This window comes from Podarcis melisellensis (assembly GCF_964234715.1).
Source record: "Podarcis melisellensis genome assembly, chromosome: 7".
NCBI classification, from domain to species: Eukaryota; Metazoa; Chordata; class Lepidosauria; order Squamata; family Lacertidae; genus Podarcis; species Podarcis melisellensis.
Genome location: NC_138539.1, coordinates 86225064 through 86249337, shown reverse-complemented (window position 1 = coordinate 86249337; position 24274 = coordinate 86225064). Strand labels below are relative to the sequence as shown.

The window sequence follows — 24274 nt, the reverse complement described above, 5'->3', positions numbered from 1 at the left end:
ACATGCTCCAATGGGGGCATGCGTCTGGTCGTTGGGTCAGACATTCCCTACTCCTAGGTATGGGGCTCTAATGTACCAGTATACAACAAAAGATGTGCATGAGGGCAGGTGGTACCCTGCCTTAATCTGGGCCATTGCTTCAAATGCTTTCTCCCAGCCCAGTTCTGACATGAAGTGAGCCGAGTTGTGGAGAAATACATCAAAACATGGCTGCCCCTTCCACATTTCATCTGGCCAGTTGCTACTTTTTGAGACTGATTTTAGGAGAGAGCCATCCTTTGATATCTCTTGTTTCAGGCCTGCAAGGTTATTTTGCCTTTTTGAGTAGAAGATGCAATGGATTTTTTTTTGTTATTCTATAAGTGTGTTCTTAGTAATAGATACTAACCGCTTGCAGTGACTGCCTGTTGAACCAACATGCTTCCTTCACAAGAGGCAGGCAACTATTATTATTATTATTATTATTATTATTATTATTATTATTATGTTCAGAAGTTTATTGTTCAAGCCAAAGGTCATGACCAACTTGCAGCAATAGTATGAATAAAATATTACAGAACATACATCCATAATATAAACTGGCATCCATGATGAGAGAAGATAACAGAGACACCAACACGCTTAAATCTTCAGTGGTACCTCAGGTTACAGACGCTTCAGGTTACAGACTCCGCTAACCCAGAAATAGTACCTCGGGTTAAGAACTTTGCTTCAGGATGAGAACAGAAATTGTGCCGTGGTGGTGTGGCGACAGCGGGAGGCCCCATTAGCTAAAGTGGTACCTCAGGTTAAGAACAGTTTCAGGTTAAGAATGGACCTCCAGAATGAATTAATTTCTTAACCCGAGGTACCACTGTACCTTGATTTCATATTAAACCACTGAATCACCAAAACAACTTAGATAAAATCACCATATCTCCTTTTTCCTCTCTTTTTTGCAGCCAGTGCATAGAGGACCACTCTCTGTGTTACAAAGCTATATTTGTCACTTAAAAGAAACCAAACCCTTTCTGCTGGGGTGTACTTGGTTGCTTGTGTGAACAAAGGTTTCAGAAAGTGGTATCTTGGGTCTCTATGTAAGGGGCAGGCTAAGAGAGAATGAGTGATGTCTTCCACCATAAGTTGGTCACAAATGCAGTCTGTCTGCATACAGGACTTGGAAATGCAGCATTAACTTATGTGGAATATTTAAAATGCACAATAAGCCCAGCACCCACCACAATCACACAGGCACCTGCTGTCAGAGGCAAAGATGATGTTTGGTAGAAAGCTTAGCGTGCAAAGTTTGCAGCTCCGTTAATGGTTTTTTATTTGGAACGGAGTTCAAAGATTTTCCCTTTTATCGTTGCAGGCAGAAAATGGCTGCAAAGCAAAAACCTGTTATAAAGCAGTGGACTATTTATGGCACTTCTGATTATTTCTATCTGGGTTTCATCATTAACCCTTTAGGGAACTTCACATTACTAATGAAAGAGTTGCATCTGGAGGAGGCGGCTGCTGCAAAATGTTTAGTAAAAGGAAGCACAGCCAATGTACCTCCCCAACACTAAAAAGGCTATGGTTGAAAAAAAGAATAGAAAAGGGGCAACATCATCCTCTCCTTTTCCCTTTTAATTTGCTGGCTTTTCAACAACATTTTTGCTATGTTGCACAAGAGTGTGGGTACAGACACACACAATTCGCCCCATTTCACTGTGCCTTGTAGGAAAGGAAAGCATCCCGTCTTTGCTGGGTGAAAGAGCCACAATTTTTCTTGCCCACCTTCACATTTGCAAAACAGAAGTAGCCATATAGTGAAGAAGGGAGGCATTCATTTTCTGGCCCTCTCATGTCATACATTAAACTTGCTATAGGGTGGCTGTGATTGAAGGACTACTCCTTCTCCCACTGTGTTGGTGGAAAGATTCACACTTGCCCAAAGGGACTTTCCCTCCTCTCTTCTCCCTGTGGCCCCCTCATATCTGTTTCAGAACTTCCCCCAAACCTCTGGAGCAAATTTGGGGAGGGTGCTAGGTATGCATGGGGGCGGGAGGAGAGAGGGAAGTCCTGTCATGCAAGCATAAATGCTTGCACATTGGATTCTAACCATTTTCTCCAACAAATGCACTGAAAATCTGGAACAACTTGTCCTTGGAGTGAAAACAGGTGAGTTTCACCTGAAGAAGGAATAGTTGAGCTTTTTCCTGAGGGTGACCCATGGCAGATCTCCCATCTGAATATATTTGCAGGTAAGACTCAGTTGGGTGTTGTCACTACAAGGGCAGGTCGTTGCCAGATAAAAGGATGAAAAATCGAGGAAATGTTTCTTGTGGAGATGACATCACAAATCAGAACAAAACTATCACATCAGTGTTACGGTCAATCACAGATATTTCGTTAGCAAACTACTTGAAAGCAATTCCCTATGCATAACTTGGACTGAAGGGAACACTGCATGTTCCTGGCTGAGTGCTTTCTTACACACCTGGGCTTTCAGGATGCTGGTGGTCCAGTCCCACAGATCGGATTGCCCCATGCATGCTAAATACCTGTGGAACAAACACTCCCTGTTACTGCCAACATTGGTGACTTTTGTCCCACCCTACTCCCTAGCTCAACAGGCCGTGCTGCATTCCCTGGAGCAGCTGGTGAAGTTTATCCAGGGAAAGGACTCAAAAGAACATCTAAACTGCCCTATTGGATTGGACCAAAGACCTGCATTCTATTTCCACCAATGGCCAGACAGATGCCTTCTTAAGTTAAATGATAGGGCATGGACCACCCACTGTTCTTTTGTCCCCAGAATCTCAGGGGCTTTGCTGTCTCTGACTATGGAAGTTTCATTCAGCTGCTGCAACCCACAGCCATCAAGATTAGGATTGGAGGATTTGTAATTCCTACTTGAAACCTGTTACAGATAGGTAGCCGTGTTGGTCTGCCATAGTCAAAACAAAAAAAATTCCTTCCAGTAGCACCTTAAAGACCAACTAAGTTCTTGGTATGAGCTTTCGTGTGCATGCACACTTCTTCAGATACTTGAAACCTGTGAGGGAAAGGCTTGCACCTGAATCTCTCCACGTTTGTCCAGTTATGCTACAACAGATTCCAAAAGGAGGCAGTGAACAGGACAATGTCACCTTCAATTCATGTTTCTTTTCTTCCCTAATGCTGCCTGATGAGCATGGGAGCTGTGAGCAGTAGCCAGACACGGCTGGTCTTAGCCAGTGAACTGCCCTCACGAGTGATGGAAGCAGCCCTTTGGTGCATCCCTGAGCAACTGCACTCTCAGGCTGAACAGAAAGTGGGTGGTACACCACCTGCCATTTTAATATGGACGTTGGGATGCCATTTGTGGACTATAGTCACATTCATGCATCAGAGGCAGTCCCATTGTGACAGGCTCTTTCCACCCTGTCCCATGCAGTGCTTGAGAAGAGAAAAGCCCTGGGGCAGAGGGAGGAAGGGAGGGAAAGCGGGAGGAATAGCTCATCTCCTCACACTGAAAGAACAAAGCAACATAGAAAGGATACTCACAGTTGCTGCTTTTCTAGAACCAGAGTGAAACCCCACCTGTAGCAGAGATGGATACAGAGTGAGACAATCACCTGCTGTCATTCATCTGATGTCATAATTACATCAGGCGACGGACACCTGTCAAAGTTCAAAGGGGGCAGCGCTTCCCAAGTTCCCATGTCATATAGGACAACAAGTGCAACTGCTGGCCAAAATGACCTCGTAGGCCAGACCAGGAGGTCTGGTGGTTCAAGTCTGGCCTGCAGGCCAGGCGTCTCCCCCACAACCCAAATTCAATGGGATCCCGTAGTCACTTACTGTGAAGGGGGCTTCAGCTTTTTTCGAATCCCCATGTAAACCTTGGCCACGTCTAGCATCCATTCCCGCTCTGGCTTAGCACTCTGAGGATAGAGAACCGGAAGGTGCCATCATCATTCCAAAGGCATAAGGCATTATTAGCTTTCCCAAAATATAAAGGAAGGGCAGAACTCTTACCTGCTATTTGGGGTTAATTAACTGGGCAATGGAAGGGGGAGATGCTGCCTTTCTGAGAGAGGTTGGATGGAAAGAGACAAAAAGGAAGCTGGAGAGACAAAGGGACTCCCTTCTACTAAAACAGATCTTCAGGGCCCTATGGGTATCCTACAGTTGTGTGGTTTGGGGCAAAAGGATGGAAGGACCACTCCTTGAAATCTGTAATAACGAGAGTCTACCTTTGGGATGAAGGAAGGATTCGTACAGAGGATCATTTAGTCTTTGTGAAATACATGATGCTTTTTAGCTAATGAGAGGGTACCAAGTATACCAAGAAAATGGCAGCCAAAAAACCAGTAGCCCTCAATTATTATTAAATTTGTTGGTGACAAAGCAACTTACAACCAAACCTAAAGAGTGATTATTGCTGGTTTGCTTTAATCATTGTTTTTTGGAAGTTGTATTGGGCTGCTTTTTACAAGCTAGGGCAGGATGTGACATTTTAAAATAAACAAACGTATTAGTTGGGTTGCTGTACCCGTTTCTCTTTCAGTAAAAGCAACTTGCGGTCCCTGATGACAAAGTAGCGCTCCTGAAACTTGTTGCCCAGGAGTTTGGGCAACTCCTCACGGCACTTCAGCAGACCACATTTGGGGCTCTCGCGTTTAGCACCTGCAAGGAAATGGGAACATTGGCGGAGAGGTTTACACTCAGCAAGGCACTGCTGCCTAACAATGTTCAGGGCGGTGGAATTATGGAGCCAGCACTCAGAGGCCAAATAACAGACAAGTCGTGGCTCCTTTCAGCTTTGAGATTCTGTGATGAATCTGAACGAAGCAGCCTTACACTGAGTCAAACCAGTGGCCCACCAAGCACAGTGCTCCACTTTGACTGGCAGAAACTCTCCAGGGTCTTGCACAGAGATCGTTCACATCATTTGCTACCTGAGATCCTTTAACTGGAGAAAGTGAGGATTGAACCTGGGGACTCTGGTAAGAAGCATATGCTCTACTTCTGAGCTACAGTCCCTCCATAAAATAACTTTGTACAAATATCTGACCCATTGAGACCAGCATTTTTTCCTCTGATTGGCCACAACTCTGCAGAATTTCAAGCAGAATTTCTCAGTCCTGCTACCCTGGCTAAGAGCCCCAGACTCTACCACTGTATCGCAAAAGTGAGCAGGGGCTGACTTGCTTGTTTGCAGGGCACCAACAAACCAGTGGCCCACCAAGCACAGTGCTCCACTTTGACTGGCAGAAACTCTCCAGGGTCTTGCACAGAGATCGTTCACATCATTTGCTACCTGAGATCCTTTAACTGGAGAAAGTGAGGATTGAACCTGGGGACTCTGGTAAGAAGCATATGCTCTACTTCTGAGCTACAGTCCCTCCATAAAATAACTTTGTACAAATATCTGACCCATTGAGACCAGCATTTTTTCCTCTGATTGGCCACAACTCTGCAGAATTTCAAGCAGAATTTCTCAGTCCTGCTACCCTGGCTAAGAGCCCCAGACTCTACCACTGTATCGCAAAAGTGAGCAGGGGCTGACTTGCTTGTTTGCAGGGCACCAACAAGCTGGGCTACGTGAGAAGGGCATGCTCACTCACCTGTGAAGAGGCAGCTGCCTTCCCTAATGGGAACCTTCTTCACCAGCAAATAAGCAGAGCTGGGTTTGGTCAGCTTACACCACTGCAGGGCCTGCTCCAAGACTTTCTCCTTGGGGTGCAGGGGGCGCTCTGAAAAACAAGGGACAGAAAGAGTCCAATGCATGTCCAGAGACCAGATTCAGGGAGCGGGAAGAGCATTCACAATAATAATTGTTATCAGAGGGTCAAGGATTTTGTGCAAGTTTCATGTGTGTGGCATGAAAACCCTAGGGACATATTCTAAAGCTGTATTTTAATGTAATTATTGTTAAGCAAGGGGTGGGCCTTTTTAATGTAATTATTTTAATAAATAAAAGAATGTCTTGGACACATCTGTGAAACTCTGAAAAACCTCTACAGCTCTCCTGGCACACAGACCCAACAAAGGTATCATCTGCTTACCTAGTTCCCCATTCTCTAAGACTTCAAAGGTAAGCCAGATGTCCAGGCTGGGTGCCACATTTCGCATCTCCAGAACCTGATTGGACAGCTCTTCTGCTCTCATTACGGGAGACACCTGCGAGGTGATGAGCAAGCACAGTTCAGTCAGCCAACCCAGAGGCAGGAATGTCAGCATGTGGTCAAGTAAACGTGCAGAGTCTGACTTTAGAACATTATACACAAATCATGCAATCAGTTAATGCATTTCAGCATAGAGTTGGAAATTGGCCATGAAGTACAAGGGCATTTCTGTGTCTCTGTTAGAGCTGAGAGCCCCTCCATCACACCCAGGGGCAGCTCCGTGGTTCTGGCCACTCCAGTGGATTTCCTCACACAAGCAGCCTTTCATGGGCTGATCTCTCCACCTCTGTGAAAAAAGCCAGTGACCTCAGTCCCATATTACCCAGTGACACCAAGGGACAGTGGCTGTTGAGAGGACTGTTGCTCACCTTAAGTGTGACACAGCAGTCAGGGTTCTTCTGCTCTAGGTAAACCTCAAGGATGATATCACCAGCCTGTGAGAGCTGTAGGGAGTAAGGTGAGGGGATAATTCTGTTTAGGCTACTTGTAAAGGGATACCCTTGAAGATGGTGCAAAATGCAGATGTGAGGGTTCTGAGAGATACACCTAGAGTTAACCATGCAACACAAGTCCTGCAGAAATTGCACTGGCTGCTGGTTTGCTACCTTGCCCAATTCAAGGTGTAAACTTTGGACTAGAATTCCCTAAATGACTTGGGGCCTAAACACCTGAAGGAGTGCCTTTCCCAAGATCTGCAGAGTCTGTGGAGGAGACCCTTCTGGTGGTACAGCCAGTGTGTGTGGGTTGTTGTGTGAGCATGTGGAACAGGGACTTTTCTGTGACAAGATCTTAAATGTTCAGCATTTCAGACCACCCACAAACATTAAGTATTATTTTTACTAGGCTACAGTGAAGATTTGTCTGAAGGGGATGCTAACCACACAGAATCAGGAGCCTTCATGAATCCTCATGGATCCCAGCCCTCGCATAATGTCTCTTGGGCTGCTGTGGTTGCCTACATATCTGCTGGGCAACATGCCAAAAGGATGGGCAAGCGAAACTGCAATACCTGGACATCCCTCCAGGTAGTAATCAAACTGTTCTCCAGGTCCATCTGCAACACCTGGTCTTCCTCTATCTACAGGGCAGGAGAAGCAATGCAGTTAGCATGGATGCAAAAAGGCAGAGGCCTACTGTGAAGTAACAGGGAGAGCAGTTGGGTGAAGAGGCAGGCGACTCACATTGAAGATAGGAACATAGTTGTCAATCAGTTCCTCCATCACCTTGACTTCATGTTCCCCCGTTCCATCCGTTTGGAAGAGGCTGGGTGCAAAGAGCAGAGCTAGGTTTTTGGTGGTCATCTGGTTGAGGTCAGCACATTTCTGAACCCTGCGATATCAAATGAGAGAAGGCCGTGAGTACCTGCAGGAGTGAGCGGAGGAGCTTCCATGGCTGGCACTCTTCCAAGCAAGGGGCATTCTGGTAGCCATGTTTGCATATATCCACCAATCTGCCCCATGTGCAGACGTGTCCCCCTCTGCTGCTTCCCTTCTATCTCCTATATCTCTGATGTCCTTCCTCCACAAGTGGATCAGAAGGCTGCATGCAGTATCTGCTTTACTTTGACGCTTTCCCATCTCTCCCAACATCTTCCTTGAAGTCTGGAGAGCAGAATGAAATGGAGCATAACTTTCTCAATTTCTCCACTTCCAACATGTGAGTCAAGCAGGGGTGGGGGAAGCCGGGGATGTTACTCAAAAGGTTAACTGCTTGATAGGACACAAACATATTTTTTGAGGGGGTATTTTTCAGTCCATGCACATTCCCCCCACCCCATTATGGATTGAATGAGTATGTTGGAAGGGAGAGTGGGAAGAACTGCATGGATTTCGTTAAGCAACTTTTAGGTGGTTCTCCATGTCCTGATATCAACAGACCAATGCCACAGCAAAGCATTCAAAGTTGGTAAGTAGAAGCTGGGCTGTCAAAGAAAAGCAGCCTGCAGAAGAACTATGCACTGGATTGGTTTGCTAACCCTGGAAGAGGGAACTCAACTAGAAAGTGTCCACCACTCTTCCAGCCAGGGAAATCCTAGCAGCCTCTGATCTCTCATCATGCACATCACCATTGTGCGTTGTGTCATCCAGGTGTGCCATCTTTTCTTAGGACTTAAAAGCAACCAGAGTGGTGAAGGGGGAAGGAATTTAGACGGGGACTGTGGAACTACAGGAGGGGGACTTAATCCTTCCTGGCACCATTTCCCTGATTTTAAATCCAGGGTCTGAAAGGTGTTTTCTGTTCTAAACAGAACATCTTCCACAGGAGCTCTGGGAAGCAAAGACTGATATTTTTGCGGAGGCCACTGAGGGTGAGTGTAGACTGACCGGTACAGGTGGCCAATCAGAGCAGCCAGGGTCCGGCCATTGAGGCGGGGCAAGCGGCTTATCAGCTCCTTGTATCGCTCCAATCTGTGGGACTTCTGGGAGATTGCTGAAAGGAAGTAGCATAGAATTAAACTTTGGTAAACATACAATCTAAATATTATAATATGTTCTGTTTTATTACTTTACTTATTTATTACATTGATATCCCACCTTCCCTCCAAAAAGCATATATGGTTCTATCCCTCCCTGTTTTATCCTCCAAACATCCCTAAGAGGCAGATTAGCCACAGAGGCAGAAAACTTCATGGCTGAGTGGAGATTTGAACCCTGGCCTCCCAGGTCAACATGTGCTGCTTCAGATGGTTTTTGATACATTCTTCTGCTTGAATTATATCAATAGATACTGGGCTGTATACAAGCAAGAAGAACACCAAAAAAGAAGGGAACCTTTTCTGGCAATTGGGGAGATCTTTAGTATGCAACAGAGCTTTTCTTCCTGAGCAACTTGGTACAGTGGTGCCTCGCAAGACGAAATTAATTCGTTCCGTGAGGCTCTTCGTATAGCGGTTTTTTCGTCTTGCGAAGCAAGCCCATTGACAGCTTAGCGGATTAGCGCTATTAGCGGTTTAGCAGCTTTTAGCGATCAGCTGTTAAGCGGGTTATCAGCTGATCAGCTGATCAGCGGCTTAGGGGCTTAGGAAAAGGGGGGGAAAGGGGAAAAAACCCGAAGGAACTTGCAAGACTTTTTCGTCTTGCGAGGCAAGCCCATAGGGAAATTCGTTTTGCGAAGCGCCTCCAAAACGGAAAACCCTTTCATCTAGCGGGTTTTCTGTCTTGCGAGGCATTCGTCTTGCGGGGCACCACTGTACAAGGAATGCTTGGCTGTGATTTTTTTTAAAAGTTAACTCTATTTTCCAAATCAGGTTGTCTATTTGGCCAATCTAGTTCAGTACCAACCATTCTCATTGGCACTGGCTTTCTTGGGTGACAAGCCCAATTGCAGGTGATTAGCAATTCTGTTGTGTGGGGATTGTTATCCAGGATATAGCATGCAGGGAGGAAAGGTTTCTAGCTGTAGCCACAATCTCTGTGAAAGCCACCTGCCCAGCATGGCAAGTAGCATTAGGGGGAAAGTTCCCTTTAGAACCAAATGAAGCTTTTCTCTTAAGCTTTCTTGCTCTCTCTGTGTGTGTAAGAGGTGAATTTCATGGAGACTGCAGCCAGGGCCAAAGACTTAAAGCTCCCCTTCTCTCCTCCCTGCATGTTACAATCTTGACACCCCCATGCCCTGAAAAAGCTGGCATTTAATTTTTAAAAGCACATCAGTTTGTTAGGGTCACATGTAGGCAGACTCTCAGTTTTGTTTTTCTTAACATCATAGAATTCACGGGATATGGCACTGGAAGACAACTTCTGTCGTGGCTCGAATGTATCCCTGCAGTGAGCAAAGCTTTTTGTATGTAACTCCAAAAGTTGTCCCACTGCAGTTGGGATCTAAGGAGTGAAAGGAGGCTTCAGCTGCTTGCTGGCGTATAAGGGAGCAGCATCACAGGAAGGCTGGTACCTGCCGCCTCCTTCCACTGAGGGTGCAGGTATGTGGTGAAAACAGGATCCTCCAGCTCCCGGAAAAACCTCTTCAGCACGTCTGTCACATCCTCAATGAAATTGTCACTGATGCGCAGTTTGACGTTTCGAGCATCCCGTCGGAACTCCTCCATCAAAGTCTTGATTCGAGACTTAGCTCCATTCTTCCGATAAATGCCTTCATGTTGTAGCCCTGATGGAGGAGAAGGGGAAATGAGAGAAAGGTAGTCCAGTGAAAGAAAAGGCACCTAAGGGCTGTGTCTTTGCAGTTGTTATATGAAAAATCAGCAAGGAGATCCCAGGCAGGAAATGGGAAGGAAAAGTTGCAACTGATTTATATGCATTGCACGATAGTGGGACTCATATTATACACAATGCTCAGTTTTCTTTTACACAAAGCAGCCTCAGATGCTGCAATATTGAGTAGAAGACCAGCAAAGAGAAGATAATGGAGACTGTATGACCCTTTCACTCCTTAAAACCTCCTTCAACCATTTTCAGGTAAATTCCCCATGTTGTTTTTAGTGGTGGGTGGCCACTGATGTGTTGGCTCCCAGTAGAATATTGACTTTTGGCCGATGGGAAGAGCCCCTGAGGGACTCACCGTACTGGGTGATGAAGGCAATGCAGCTGTTCACGATGATGGGGATGCCACTCCTGCTGAGCTGCTGGTCACGCAGAGCATTCCCTTGCCCCCCCGCTGAAGCCTGAATAGCTGCGCACCATGCGGAGAAGTCCAGCCGCGACGCTCCTTGGAGACAGAATGTCCTAAAACAGAACACAGAATGAGTGCGACTGGTAGGCGAGGAGGGTGGCACCTGTCTCTAGAGTTTGGGCCAGACCTAGGAGTGCAAGAAGAGCCCTCCTGGACAAGAGCAAAGGCCCATTTCAGTCCAACATCCTGTTCTCACAGCAGCCAACCAGTTGCCTCTAAGGAAGTCCACAGGCAGGACATGAGTGCAATAGTTCTCTCCATGTCCAGCACGATGCCACTCTTTCTTACTTGGGGTTTTCTTTCTTTAGGTCTACTGTTCTCAGAACTACATACCCGTCCCCCTGCCACACTCAAGCCCAATTCATTGCCTCCATCACAACCCTCTATTTTCTGGATATTACTCCCACCCCCACCCCCTTATTACTAACACTCCTTTAATAATGTCCTCTACAGCACAATAATTTAACACTGTTTCCTCCCCACTCCCCTGCTTGCCACTAACTCTTCTTTTTGGCGCAGAGTATAGTTGTTTTAAAATCAGACATATCCTAGATCTTGCTCCTCTCTGCTTGCTGGATGCAGGGAAATTGGCAGAATAACAGGGAGATGGGCGAAGCTATTCCCAGGCATGGATGCTGAGGTGGGGACAGCCAAGGCAGTGAGCTCTGTATCAGTTGTCAGGAACTCTGGGGACACACTTACCTTTCACCCTGCTTTTTCCAGGCACAGGTCATGCAGTTTAATGCTCTATGTCTGAGCATGGGTTTTTTTTTGGGGGGGGGGGCTGAGCTTTCCTTGCAAAAACCCGCTCTTTAAAGCTGAATTGGAGTGGATGTCAATTTGAGTTTTCTGCAGATTGCTGTTTGCTCCAATTCAGCTTTAAAGAGCGGGTTTTCACAGGGAAACTTTGGTGCAAAAACGGGGGGCACTTGGACATGGAACTTAAAAGTGCAGGCCATGCCTGGACAGTGCGGAAGAAAAGTAATTGTGGCAATACAAGGGACCACAGGCCTTCTACCTGACCTTATGAAGGTGTTTGAACCACTCACTGCTCAGGTGTAGCTTGAACTGGACTGGAACTGCTGCTGGATCAGCAGCGACTGGCAGCCATCTCCATTTTGTAGGAGTGGTGGATTTGTAGGAAGAGCAGGAGGAAGTTGAAAGTAAGGAGTCATAGCTCAGGGCCTGCTTCATCCCCAAGAAGTGTCAATCATCACTTACTGGCGACACCAGTTACTGGTGGCATTTGCTCCCGAACCAGTAGTTTTTAGGCACTTCCTTGTCTGTGAAGGTTTTGCAAGCTATCGTCCTCCTCATTGGCTCTGAAATAGGAGCCAAGCAAGGTGGGCAAAACCAGGCAGATTGATAACTTTAGATTTTCTTGCTGGTGTCAGCTCTTCTAATCACTCTGTAGCACTGGAAGGTCTACCTACAGACAGGATAACAATCCCTGAGAATGAGTTGAAGGGAGAAGGGCACACTCTGCATCTAGAATGCAGCCAGTTGCCTTTCTCCACCAGGAAGCTGCTGAAGGGGAAGAGAATGCTGCAGACTGACTCTGCTTTTCAAGGCAGGCTCAACTCCTAACATGCTCTTTTCTTGTTTCTGTTAGCCAGTCCCTGCTGCTGCTAACCACATCTTCCCAAAGAAAGCTGGGTTTTGCTCTGCTGAATTATCTGAGGGCCCTTCCTCCTCACACATCTCACCGCCCCATCTCCACCAGGATCAGCATCTCTTTCTTCTCTGGATCATCAGCAAGGGGAACAACACCTATAAGGGGAAAAAAAGCAGTGGATAGGGAAATCAGAGAAGAGCTCCATGCAGAAGGGTGCAGCCCTATGCCCAGCTAAGCCTGAATGAGGCTTCCATTCCATGCCAGAAAAACTAAAAGCAATAAGTTTATAACATTCAAAGGCTAGTGTTGGCATCTGGGCTGCTCTGAAAGTTAGGGACTGCTCTCTCGTTTCTTAGGGCAGGGACTACTCACTGAGCTCCTGAAGTTGCCGCAGGTTGATGCTGTCCTCAGCTGCCCCCTCTTCTCCAGGGCAGATAAAGAGATGAGATTTCTGGAGGATGAAGAAACCTTGCAGCCACTGATTGGGATTCAACATTGACTTGTAGCAGAGTCTGCCCACCTTCTGGAACTCGTAGCCCAGCAGGCAGTGGCAGCTGAGAGGGGTGAACCACTGCAAAGGAATAAGAAAGCAGGCCTGGAGAGGCAAGCCAAAAGGATAATGCACAGGCCCTGTAAAGGTCGGCCAGACCATGCAAGCTGGATATTGCCCCATCAACCTCTTGTTTGAGGACAGGAATGGTATAGGGTCAGGTCAGAAGGATACAGCCTCACTGGAAGACGGATGGGGCACAGGGCTGTGTGCAGATGAGTTTGGCAAGAAACCAGAGCAGAGGAATCTACCAAATAGCAATTGTTCCTTTCTCCAATGCCATGCTTTATGCTTTTAAAACTGTGTGAGACACTTCGGGACTCCTAAGTGCCAAGTGACTAATATTGAAATAAAGAATGACAACAACAGCAACAACAACAATAAATGGGACAAAGGTAGACAAAAGAGAGATCACATTCTGGACCTGGGCTTAGAGTGCCCCAATGAAGGATAGTTTGACTGGCTGTCTTAGGAGAAGGTGGTGCCTGTTCTTTGGAGGTGCATGAATAATCCAGTGTTTTGACACTTTTCATGGGATGCTACTGCTCCACACCATTACCTTGCCAAGGGCACTGGCCCAGGACTGCAAACTGTCTGGCCCATCAGTCCCCAGCTGCTGCACTCGCTCGCTGCTCAGGTACAGTTCCAGTGTGAAGTGGAACCTGTTTGAAGCAAATGATAGGGTCATGGAGAATGGCCGCCTGGGGAAGCAATTCCTCCACTTTTACTCAGAGCCAGAACAGGCAAGACATGAGGCCATAAAGCATGGGATAGCTTAGAGCAGGAAGCTCTTAATATCTCAGAATCGTGGCTCATGGGTTCGAGCCACATGTTGGGTAAAAGATTCCTGCATTGTAGGGGGTTGGACTAGATGACGCTTGTCTACAGTTCTATGATTCTGTGCTAAAATAGAGACGTCTTAGTGCTTTCGCCTCTGGTCATTTCCCCAACACAAATTCTTCCCCAGCCTCACAGAACTGCTAGTGGGCATGCACTGGACTCTCCTTCATTGGAGGTTTTTGAGCAGACGTTGGATGGCCATCTGTCATGGGTGCTTTAGCTGAGATTCCTGCCTTGCAGGGGAGTTGGAGTAGATGACCCTCAAGTTCCCTTCCAACTTTACAATTCTATGATTCTCCCCAGCAAGGAAAATAACAGTTTTGAGGACAATTTAGATTGGGAAAACGGTGCAGGCAGAAGTTTGAACTCCTGTCCCAGAGCATCGTGGCCTCAATCCCATTCAGGAACTTTTTAAAGGAATAAAACAGAAATTTTGAGAAATGAAGTCCTGGATCTCCTCCATCTTGCAGGAGGTTAGTGCTCGGCCACACCTCGGACATGCCTCATAGGCTGCTCACACAAGGAGGAAACTGGTGTGATTCTGCCTTCCTGAGACTCCGAGGGCCAGTTCCCAGCAGTGGCTCCTTCTCATTCACCTCACAGAAGCAAGTGGTGACAGAACTGGAGAAAGGCCCTCCAAAGAGCACAGCCAGGTTTTTTTTTGGGGGGGGGGAGGGAACAGCAGAAGAGGCACTGCCAAGCTTTGTAAGGCTTCAGATATTTGCTGAAGCAACTTCATCCCAAAAGAGGTGAGTGACAGGGACGGCCAGCAGAGCTCATGGGGGGCTGTCCTGCGAAGCTACAGTCCTCTGAATCTGACTTTCCTTGACTTGTCCTCGCTTTCTGCTACTTTATGTGACCTTAACAGATGGGTCTTTATGCGATGTAACTTTTCTTAAATGAACCACTCTGCTCCCGCTTTCCCTGCAAACTCCTAGCCCTGTTAAAACAAGATATCAGGCAGGTGTACTGCTTTTTGACATTTCTTTCCCATGATCTCACTTGAAAGCATTGGGTTAGACACCAGTATTTCTTTCATATTTAAAAAAGAGATACCAAAGAAGAGTTTGGATTTGATATCCCGCTTTATCACTACCCTAAGGAGTCTCAAAGCGGCTAACAATCTCCTTTCCCTTCCTCCCCCACAACAAACACTCTGCGAGATGAGTGGGGCTGAGAGACTTCAGAGAAGTGTGACTGCCCAAGGTCACCCAGCAGCTGCATGTGGAGGAGCGGGGAAGCGAACCCTGTTCACCACATTACGAGTCTACCGCTCTTAACCACTACACCACGGTGGCTCCCTTCTGCATTCTCTGCAGTGAATAGTTAAGTCTATTTAAGGGAGTGGTGTTGTGTTGTTGTTTTTTGCTAACCCTCTCCTGTGTATTTTCTTCAGTAAGGTGGTTACATTATGTGCTTTTTAACTTGTACAGGAGTCTATGTGAGGTGTAGGTTTAAATGGTTCCAATGTTGTACGAAAGTTGTACACGGTTTCCTCTGACATATGGAGTAATTATTTGGCCCTATACACCTGAGACATGAATGATAGTAACTCACTTCATTGTGGTTACTGCAGGAGCAGCCACTATGAAGAGGGCAAAGCACTGTGAAAACCAACAGTAGCACACAGGGCTGTCTTAAGCATATCCAGCACAGTGGTGCAAAGATCCCTCCAGCGCCCCCCCCCCCGAAACTCCAAAACAAGGGAGAGGGCGGTGGAAAATGTCCTCTGCCTCCCCCACCACCCCGATGGTGGCAGTGATCAAGCAGGAAAACGTGCTGGCGGACATGCTCTCTGGCCTCGGGGCGCCCGAGAAGGCACCACCTTTCGCCAGGAAGCAGGAGGACACCGACCAGGAGCAGGGCTGCCTTTACAGATGCAGAGGCTTGGGAGGGAAGCTGTGTGCAGCTTCCTCCCTAAGCCTCTGCGGGGATTGCTCTCCTCTTGCGGAAGCTTGGGAAGGAAGATGCACGCCCACCAGCTATATAGTTGGTGGGCATGCAGGGAAAGGGGAGGCTGCTAGCAAAGTCGCGCAGCTCCCCCACTCGCTAGGGCGCCCTTGAGAGGCCGGCGCCCTGGCGCAACGAACCACTAAGACCAATGGGAAAGATGGCTCTGGTAGCACATGAATGACAAGAAGCAGCATGAAACATCCGGTGGCTGCCAGGGAGAGCAACTGTGTGGCATCACCACTAGCAACACACCACACAGATGTGACCTGACTTCTGTCATGATTCATTTTAAGGATAGCTTTGAGATGGAAGGGGACAAGAGCTGAACATGTCATATTCTCACATACCTTTCTGAGGAGATAGGACTAACCAGCCCATCTGTTCTGTTCACACCCAGTGAAATCACATCAGCCATTTCTATCTTCCCCATGGGCTCGGAGCTCCTGTCAGTCTCATAGAAGAGGAAAAACTTCTCCAGTGAGCACCAGACTCTCTGAAAATCTACATGAGAAAGAGAGAGCGTTGGCCAAAGGCCTTACTCCATTTGACTCACAGGTTGTGGGGCCCACCCTTTCCTCACACTTACCCTCTTTGCTCTTCTTGGTGGCAGCCATTTTTGTCACAACTGGGGCCTTGTACAAGTAGCCTTGGTGTACCACAGGTTGTGTGATCTCATTGTAGACTCCTTCTGAGCTCAATTCCTCCACACTGATATTGCCTATCAAATGCACAAAATTCATTTGTGTATCCTGTTTGAGGAATGCCCATACATTGTCACCGAACACACATCTACAGAATATTCTGTGAAGGAGGCAGGCAAGTAGGAAGTGCAAAGATTACATTCTGTAGAACTGACTGGAAATTCAATAGCTGACAAACGTGAAATCTTCTGTACAAATAATTTCATTTAAAAATAATAGCTTGTCTTTGCTCAAAACCAGCTTTCATACTCCTATAGTTTGCTTCAAATTCCAGGGAGTAGTTTTGGAAAAGGAAACTGATGTTTTTGTAAAAGGTTGTGATGTAAAATTAAACACACTTACTGGACTTTTTATGAGCTGATATCGGGAAACAAGTACATAGCAACGAAATTTCGGAGTGTCCGCTGGGAAAGATGTGATGTGATTAAATGGATAAAATGCTTATCCTCTTGCATAAACACACACACAGAGACATGTCTGAGGTTACCTGGGCAATTGCCTTGCTGGTCCTGCCCATTGTTGCCCCAGGGCTTGGCTTTAGAAACGAACCCGCAACCTCCTGCCTCAGTTTCCTTGGTGGTTGCAAAGAACTGCAACATTTTCTTCAGAAGTCCAGGCCCAGACACAGCCACACACAGAGCCTGAGAAAATAAAAGCAGTCAGTGGAGCCACTCAAGGTAGCCGACTTCCTACAGCAGCTTCAGATGCTGCAGTCTGAATCTCTGGGAAAGGCAGCTCAACAGCCCTCTGGATAACAGCAATGGCTTCCCACCTCCTGCCTGTGTGGGACAGTGCCCTGAAATTCGCATGTGGGAATTGCAGCCCCTTCATAGCTCCTGCGCATCCTCAGGATGGGTTTCCAAATACATAACAACTTACATCATGGCCTCACCTGCAAAATATTTTCCTGACTGCTGTACTGTGGGTGTGGCATGCGGTAGCGTCCATAGCGGTACTTGCGAGTGATGAATTCTCGCCTCTGCTCAGCACTGGCCTCGGGGTGCAAGGCCTCAGAAGGCGGGAGGTGCGCTGCCCAAAACCTGTTCACTTGCTCGTTCCCCAGCATGATGAATAGCTTTAATAAAGAGGGTTGGGGTGACATTCAACTTGGAGGAAGAGCACACTCCAGATCCCCAGAGGGAGTCAAAGAAGAAGAGCACCTTAAGCTAGTTAATACTAGATCCATCCATCCTTCCTTTCCACAACTGTGCTCTGCATTTCTACAGATCTAGTCCCTTCTAGATCTGTAGATCCCTACTAGCAGGCAGCGCTGTGGGTTAAACCACAGAGCCTAGGGCTTGCCGATCAGAAGGTCGGCGGTTCGAATCCCCGCGATGGGGTGAGCTCCTGTTGCTTGGTCCCTCCTCCTGGCAACCTAGAAGTTCAAAAGCATATCAAAGGGCAAGTAGATCAATAGGTACCACTCTGGTGGGAAGGTAAACAGCATTTCCGTGCGCTGCTCTGGTTCGCTAGAAGCGGCTTAGTCATGCTGGCCACATGACCTGGAAGCTGTACGCCGGCTCCCTTGGCCAGTAAAGCGAGATGAGTGTCGCAACCCCAGAGTCATCTGCGACTGGACCTAATGGTCACGGGTCCCTTTACCTAGTCCCTACCATTATTATTTTTTCCCCGTTTCTGGGCCCTCAAGGAAAGGCTTCGTACCTGAACCATCTCATTGCTCCAGATGCTTGTGTCCAGCTTCAGACTCTGGACCTTTGAAATGCTGGAGCCCAGGCTCCGGTGTTGACCTGTGGAAGCAGGGAGGCTATAAAAGCATAAACTTCATATGACACACATGCGATGCAGCTGCAGGTGGCGGAGAGGGCCAGTCTCATATCCAGGCCCAAAGTAGCCGCATCTGCATGCGAGGCCATGAGAGCAGCTCTTGAGCTCCAGCCTCATGCAGAGCTGCTCATTAACTCCAGTGTAAAGCACTTAAAATGGGGACACGGGTGGCGCTGTGGGTTAAACCACAGAGCCTAGGACTTGCCAATCAGAAGGTAGGCGGTTCGATTCCCCGCGACGGGGTGAGCCCCTGTTGCGTGGTCCCAGCTCCTGCCAACCTAGCAGTTCGAAAGCACGTCAAAGTGCAAGTAGATGAATAGGTGCCGCTCCAGCGGGAAGGTAAACAGCGTTTCCGTGCACAGCTCTGGTTCACCAGAAGCGGCTTAGTCATGCTGGCCACATGACCCGGAAGCTGTCTGCGGACAAACGCCGGTTCCCTTGGCCAATAAAGTGAGATGAGCGCCGCAACCCCAGAGTGGGTCACGACTGGACCTAATGGTCAGGGGTCCCTTTACCTAAAGCACTTAAAACTCGGTTGAGTGGGTGATTAGACGCTGCTCTGGCCTCAGGCATACTGTCAGAGTCACTAAATCTGTTGTAGCTTAGGTTGTGGGACTCACATTTTGGTACTGCTTCCAGTTGCAGAATGCCTAGTCCTGGCCTGCCACCAGAGGTATGGAGCGGCCTTCTCCTCCATCTCTCCTCCTGCATATCCTCATATAACGAAGACATCCTCATCCACTCTCTCATCCACACCATCTTGCAGATGGGAAGGTGCACAACAACACACAGATGCACTTGCCTGCACACTGCTTGCAGATCACCACACACAAGTTGACGGAAGCCCAGTCTGGGCTCAAGGTGCGACAATCGGCACAGAACCTGTTGGCTTTGTTAGACCAGATCTTCTCAGCCACCTCATAGTCATAGAGTGTCTCAGCAATGGAGTTCTGCAGGGCCTCCATCCACTCCCTCTTCTCTCGCTCAGACTCTGCTCCAAAACTAAGGGAACACAGATCTAACACTGCAGGTTCTGTCTTCCCAGAAAACACCCTGCAATGCCACAAACATTCTGCTTGCAACACCCAGAGCCCCAATGGGCTGCTGCTTCTGCTCCAGACACAGCCAAGGTTGACATTAAATAAACTGCAGTCCCTCTGCAGTTTCTCCCAAACCCTCCCCATGTCCTGAGAGAACAATACCCTGCCCTTTTCAGATACCTGAGCAGGTGGGGTGTTGGCATCATGTTTGGGGGAGCTCCTGGACACAGGATTGCCTACCTTCCATCATGCCTCCATCTCCAGCCACCACAAAAAATTCCAGGGCTCTGATGGAGGGAGTGAAGCATGATGGAGCTGGTACTCTACACCTTCCAGGCAATGGAGCAGGGAACTTTGCAGCAAGCTCAGTTTCCAGGACAGAGTAAAGTAGCAATGCCCTCGTGTTCCTTGGAGCACAAGAAAGCTGCTACTTTTATCCTTCCTTCCTTGCTTTCAGTGGAAACCTTTGTGTTTGCCCTGAGGCCCCTGCCAAGAGGGCTTCTGAAACAAGTTCCTACTTCCTATAGGGCTATGCACTTGAAGGAAGTGAGGCAGAAAACCTCCCCCTCTGGGAAGCCCATGAGGCTGGCTGCTGTGCTCCTTCCAGGTGTCACAAGGAAGGAAAGCTCTCCCAGATGCCCAACAATGTTGTCTATGGGGCAAGTTGCCATTTTCTCATGCGTGGAGCACCTAGCAGTGGTGGAGCAAGACTTCCTTGTGCTCCAATGGCTAAGAAGAGTGGAAGAGTCATTGCTCAATGCCTCGTGGTGCTGCAGGGCTCTCTGGGGACAACCTTCCATTTCTCATTGGAAGGTATACATGGAGGAGGCAGTGGGGTGCTCTTGCACTCTTGTTTGTTCTCCTGCTGCCAGGCACCTCTATGTAGAAATGGGAGACTGGCCCAGCTTCTAGGATCTGCAGTGGGTCTTGCTGGGCTGTTGGCCTGGCAGGAGCTCAGTCATGCCAGTGCTTAAGGCTGGTTCTACCCAGCATGCAATTCTTCAGCATGTGGATGGCCCACTTTGTAACACCAATGTGTCTTACCTGAAGATTTTGAATGGGGTGATGAGCTCAAAGGTGCGGCCTTTGGCTTCTCGGATGGTGGCGCCATGCATCTCAATGAGGCAGATGGCAATGCCCATTTTAAAGAACTGTGGGTGAAATTGGTACAATAATAATCAGACTTCAGTTTATAGCCACAGTGATGTTCCCATTACAGATTTACAGCTCTATCCCTGACAAAAGCAAAAGCCATAAAAAGTAGCCAAAACATGTTTCCTTCCATTTCTTTCATTTAGAAATGCTGACTGCTAACTTGTTCTTCCAACAGCTTTAAATCTTCAGTTAAATCCTCAATGCTGACATCATCCCAATCCCATTATCAGACACAATACTATTTATTCTACTAATGGAGAAGCAAGGATCCTTCTCCTTCCAATTCCGCCCAAGGAAAGCCCTCAAAGCCAAAAGGTCACCTCTTTCCCCAGTTTATCAAGTCCGAGGAGCAGAAAAAACATAGAGTGGCCCCAAGTTGCTCCTCCGAATTCCTACGTTAGGCACAGCAGCAAAAAATCTGTTTCAAAAGTATTTAGGGAGGTTCAGAAAGTTCTCTAGACTGGGCTTCTGACTGCTGAAAGGCTCTGGTGCTCACCTGTTCACTTTTGTATAGCCACATCTCAGCCAGGACAAGCACCACATATAGCTTGGATTTGTAGCCTTTGAGCTCCAGGTGCCCAGATTTTTGGAGATGAGTGGTGCCACTGAGGCACGGCCGGGGACACAGCAGCCGCTGCTCAGCCACTCTCTGCTGCAAGGCGGTACACCACTCATTCCGCTGAGCTGCAGGGGCAATTGCCAAAGGCCAGAGTAAAGTTTCAGTAGGAATTGACACACGCAACACCACCACCACCAACAGCAGCAGCAGCAGCAACAACAACAGCAGCAACAATTTCTATCCCGCCCATCTGGCTGGGTTTCCCCAGTCACTCTGGGAGGCTTTCAACAGAACATTAAGAACAGAATAAAACTTCAGACATTAAAAACTTCCCTAAACAGGGCTGCCTTCAGATGTCTCCTAAAAGTCTGATAGTTGTTTCTTCCTTTGACAACTGATGGGAGGGCGTTCCACAGGGCGGGTGCCACTACCGAGAAGGCCCTTTGCCTGGTTCCCTGTAACCTCACTTCTCGCAGGGAGGGAACTGCCAGAAGGCCCTCAGCACTGGACCTCAGTGTCTGGACTGAATGATGGGGGTGGAGATGCTTCTTCAGGTATACTAGGCCAAAGCTGTTTAGGGCTTTAAAGGTCAGCACCAACACTTTGAATTGTGCTCGGAAATGTACTGGGAGCCAATGTAGGTCTTTAAGGACTGGTGTAATATGGTCTTAACGGCCACTCACAGTCACCAGTCTGGCTGCCGCATTCTGGATTAGTTGTACATTCCGGGTCACCTTCAAAGGTAGCCCCATGCAGAGCGCATTGAAGTAATCCAAGAGGGAGATAACTAGAGCATGCACCACTCTGGCAAGACAGTCTGCGGGCAGGAAGGGTCTCAGCCTGTGTACCAGATGGAGCTGGTAGACAGCTGCCCCAGACACAGAATTGACCTGCACCTCCATGGACAGCTGTGAGTCCAAAATGACTCCCAGGCTGCACACCTGGTCCTTCAGGACCTCCAGTTATCCCATTCAGGACCAGGGAGTCCCCCACACCTGCCCGCCCCCTGTCCCCCAAAAACAATACTTCTGTCTTGTCAGGATTCAACCTCAATCTGTTAGCCACCATCCATCCTCCAACCGCCTCCAGGCACTCACACAGGACCTTCACTGCCTTCACTGGTTCTGATTTGAAAGAGAGGTACAGCTGGGTATCATCCGCATACTGATGAACACTCAGCCCAAACCCCCTGATGATCTCTCCCAGAGGCTGCATGTAGATATTAAAAAGCATGGGGGAGAGGACAGAACCCTGAGGCACCCCACAAGTGAGAGCCAGGGGTCTGAACGAATGAATCATGGAAAGCACCCTTGCTTAAAAACCTCCAAGGAACTAGAGTCTCCACCTCCTGAGGGAGTCCCTTCCATTGTCAGACAGCTCTTGCTAGAGCTACAGGCCGCTCTCCTTCTCTCAACCGAGTCAAGTGAAAAGGGCAAATTGTGGGCAGTGAACAGGATCACAAGGGTGTGTGTGTGTACAAATATTTGAAACATAAAAATAAGAGAGCGGGTGCTCTCTGCTGGGGTTCAGGATGGGATTTCTCACCCTCACTTTCAGCTCTGAAGACAAAGATCCTGTGTTTCGTGACAACTTGGAATTTGTTGTCCTTTGTGGAGCGCACCACATCAATGACAGAGAGGGGAACCAAACCTTTAGGATACGGCTCCTGCAAGAGACAAAGGGAGCTCAGTCTTGCCATTTCCCCAATCTAGTTATATCTTACGCAGATCTGGTTTTTCCTCCCCAGCCGGAAGGCAAAAAAACCAAAACAAACCAGCTTGGCAACTGGGCTCTTGAAAATAAACAGATGGGTCAAAGGCTCTTGCATGGGATGTTGGGGCCCTAAATGGATGGTTGTTTCACAATGACCCCTCCCACAGCCATGTCTCCTCCACATGCACAGAAAGGCCCACCCTTCCTCAACTGAGCCAGGACCTCCCATTGTCTTCTCCCTTCGGTCTCCCACTCGGGTCTCCCTGAGCACCCCCCCCCCCACCAAACGTGCAGCATTTAGCAGCCAGAGTTTCTCTTTTTCTGGTCCCACCTTTTCATTGTTGAAATACATGAGACTTTTCCCGTCAAATCTGACAAAGCGTCGCTGGAAGACGTAGTTCCTGATGGGAATAAAAGGAAAGCCGGCTGAGTCCAGAGCCCTTTATCAGGGGCACCTCTCTGCACTGATAGAGCTTAAGAAAGGCCGGACTCTGGTACCAGCAGGGCTCAGTCCTAGAACTGATTTTAAGGCTTATTGCAAAAAGGTTTCAGCTCTTGAGCAGAAAGCCTCTCAGCTAAGGCTGAGGAGTAAAGACTGTTTAATGGACTAATCGTATGCCTTTCAGCTGTTCAATAAATGTGCTTATTATCAAAACTTCAATATATGTGCCTTTCATAGATAATCTGAACACCTAAAGTCATGTTGCTTGGAAACACATGTGACCCGCCCCCCTGGTCATCTTCAACTGGGGGCAATTTGGAGCAAAGAATCCGAGAAAGAGTAAGAACAACAACAACAAAAGCCTCAAATACCCCAAAACATGTTATGTTCCTAATTGGCACTTCATTAAAATTTGCCCTTGATGATTAATACACCAAAGACTGTCAATCTGTTTACTGATTAAATACTCTGCACATGTGCAGAGTGCATTTCCTTCACAGAGTGATGCAGCCTACTCTCACACATCAGGGCTTAGAGATCCTGCCCTTCCCTTCTGGGTGTGTATAAATCTCAGCATTTCTTCTTCCTGTCCAGGACCTTTCTCTTTACCAAAACAGAACTATCAGTTTTCCGGCAGAGATGAAATTATTGTTTTTGTGTTTGTAGTTACTTCAGCTTGCGTGATTTCTGATGCTTAAATTGTGTGCACTGCTCTAGGCAGTTTATTGGGAAAGAGGCAAATAAATGATTGCAAGTAAGCAAAGAGCCTGTTTCTGCACAGGTTTTAACTTGGCGCATTTCCCTTGCCACTTACCCCTGTGGAGACAGCTTGTCCAGCCAGCCGTTGAGCACAGTGACCGAGCGCTCTGACAGCGAGGTATAGCTGGCATAGGGGGAGATGGTTAGGTCCTCTGAAGTCTCATCAGGATACAGGTGGTCAGAGAGTCTGAATGGGGAGCCTTTGGCCCACAGGGCCTCCACTGAAGAGTATCCCTCCGTCTCATTCTGGACAATGTGGACTGGCTGCATGGACTGGCTCTTTTCTTCTATCTTGGTGTTTCTGCTCCTGAAAGAAAGACGTTAGACCTGTTTCTTGTAGCATAGAAAGCCTTTCAGCTATAGAACCAATTCAGTTCTCTCCCACAGCAGCTGGTAGCA

General features: G+C 47.9%; 1 protein-coding gene across 3 annotated transcripts in view; it reads right to left on the bottom strand.

Moving 5' to 3' along the window:
• The window catches only part of ARAP3 (ArfGAP with RhoGAP domain, ankyrin repeat and PH domain 3), a 37673-nt gene that overhangs the window by 3528 nt on the left and 9871 nt on the right, over positions 1 to 24274 (bottom strand). For all 3 annotated transcript variants that reach the window (XM_081917707.1, XM_081917706.1, XM_081917708.1), the window contains 26 exons: positions 23931 to 24182; positions 23006 to 23075; positions 22507 to 22627; positions 20899 to 21086; positions 20292 to 20398; positions 19010 to 19209; positions 18085 to 18170; positions 17315 to 17497; positions 16910 to 17063; positions 16308 to 16439; positions 16069 to 16222; positions 13488 to 13590; positions 12751 to 12949; positions 12470 to 12533; positions 10653 to 10816; positions 10029 to 10241; positions 8465 to 8570; positions 7322 to 7469; positions 7150 to 7218; positions 6509 to 6583; positions 6021 to 6135; positions 5580 to 5708; positions 4505 to 4638; positions 3811 to 3893; positions 3514 to 3549; positions 2465 to 2528 (listed from right to left, as the gene is read on the bottom strand). In XM_081917707.1, the coding sequence (XP_081773833.1) occupies positions 2465 to 2528; positions 3514 to 3549; positions 3811 to 3893; positions 4505 to 4638; positions 5580 to 5708; positions 6021 to 6135; positions 6509 to 6583; positions 7150 to 7218; positions 7322 to 7469; positions 8465 to 8570; positions 10029 to 10241; positions 10653 to 10816; positions 12470 to 12533; positions 12751 to 12949; positions 13488 to 13590; positions 16069 to 16222; positions 16308 to 16439; positions 16910 to 17063; positions 17315 to 17497; positions 18085 to 18170; positions 19010 to 19209; positions 20292 to 20398; positions 20899 to 21086; positions 22507 to 22627; positions 23006 to 23075; positions 23931 to 24182 (3349 nt within the window). The remainder of the gene's footprint in view (positions 1 to 2464; positions 2529 to 3513; positions 3550 to 3810; positions 3894 to 4504; positions 4639 to 5579; positions 5709 to 6020; positions 6136 to 6508; positions 6584 to 7149; positions 7219 to 7321; positions 7470 to 8464; positions 8571 to 10028; positions 10242 to 10652; positions 10817 to 12469; positions 12534 to 12750; positions 12950 to 13487; positions 13591 to 16068; positions 16223 to 16307; positions 16440 to 16909; positions 17064 to 17314; positions 17498 to 18084; positions 18171 to 19009; positions 19210 to 20291; positions 20399 to 20898; positions 21087 to 22506; positions 22628 to 23005; positions 23076 to 23930; positions 24183 to 24274) is intronic.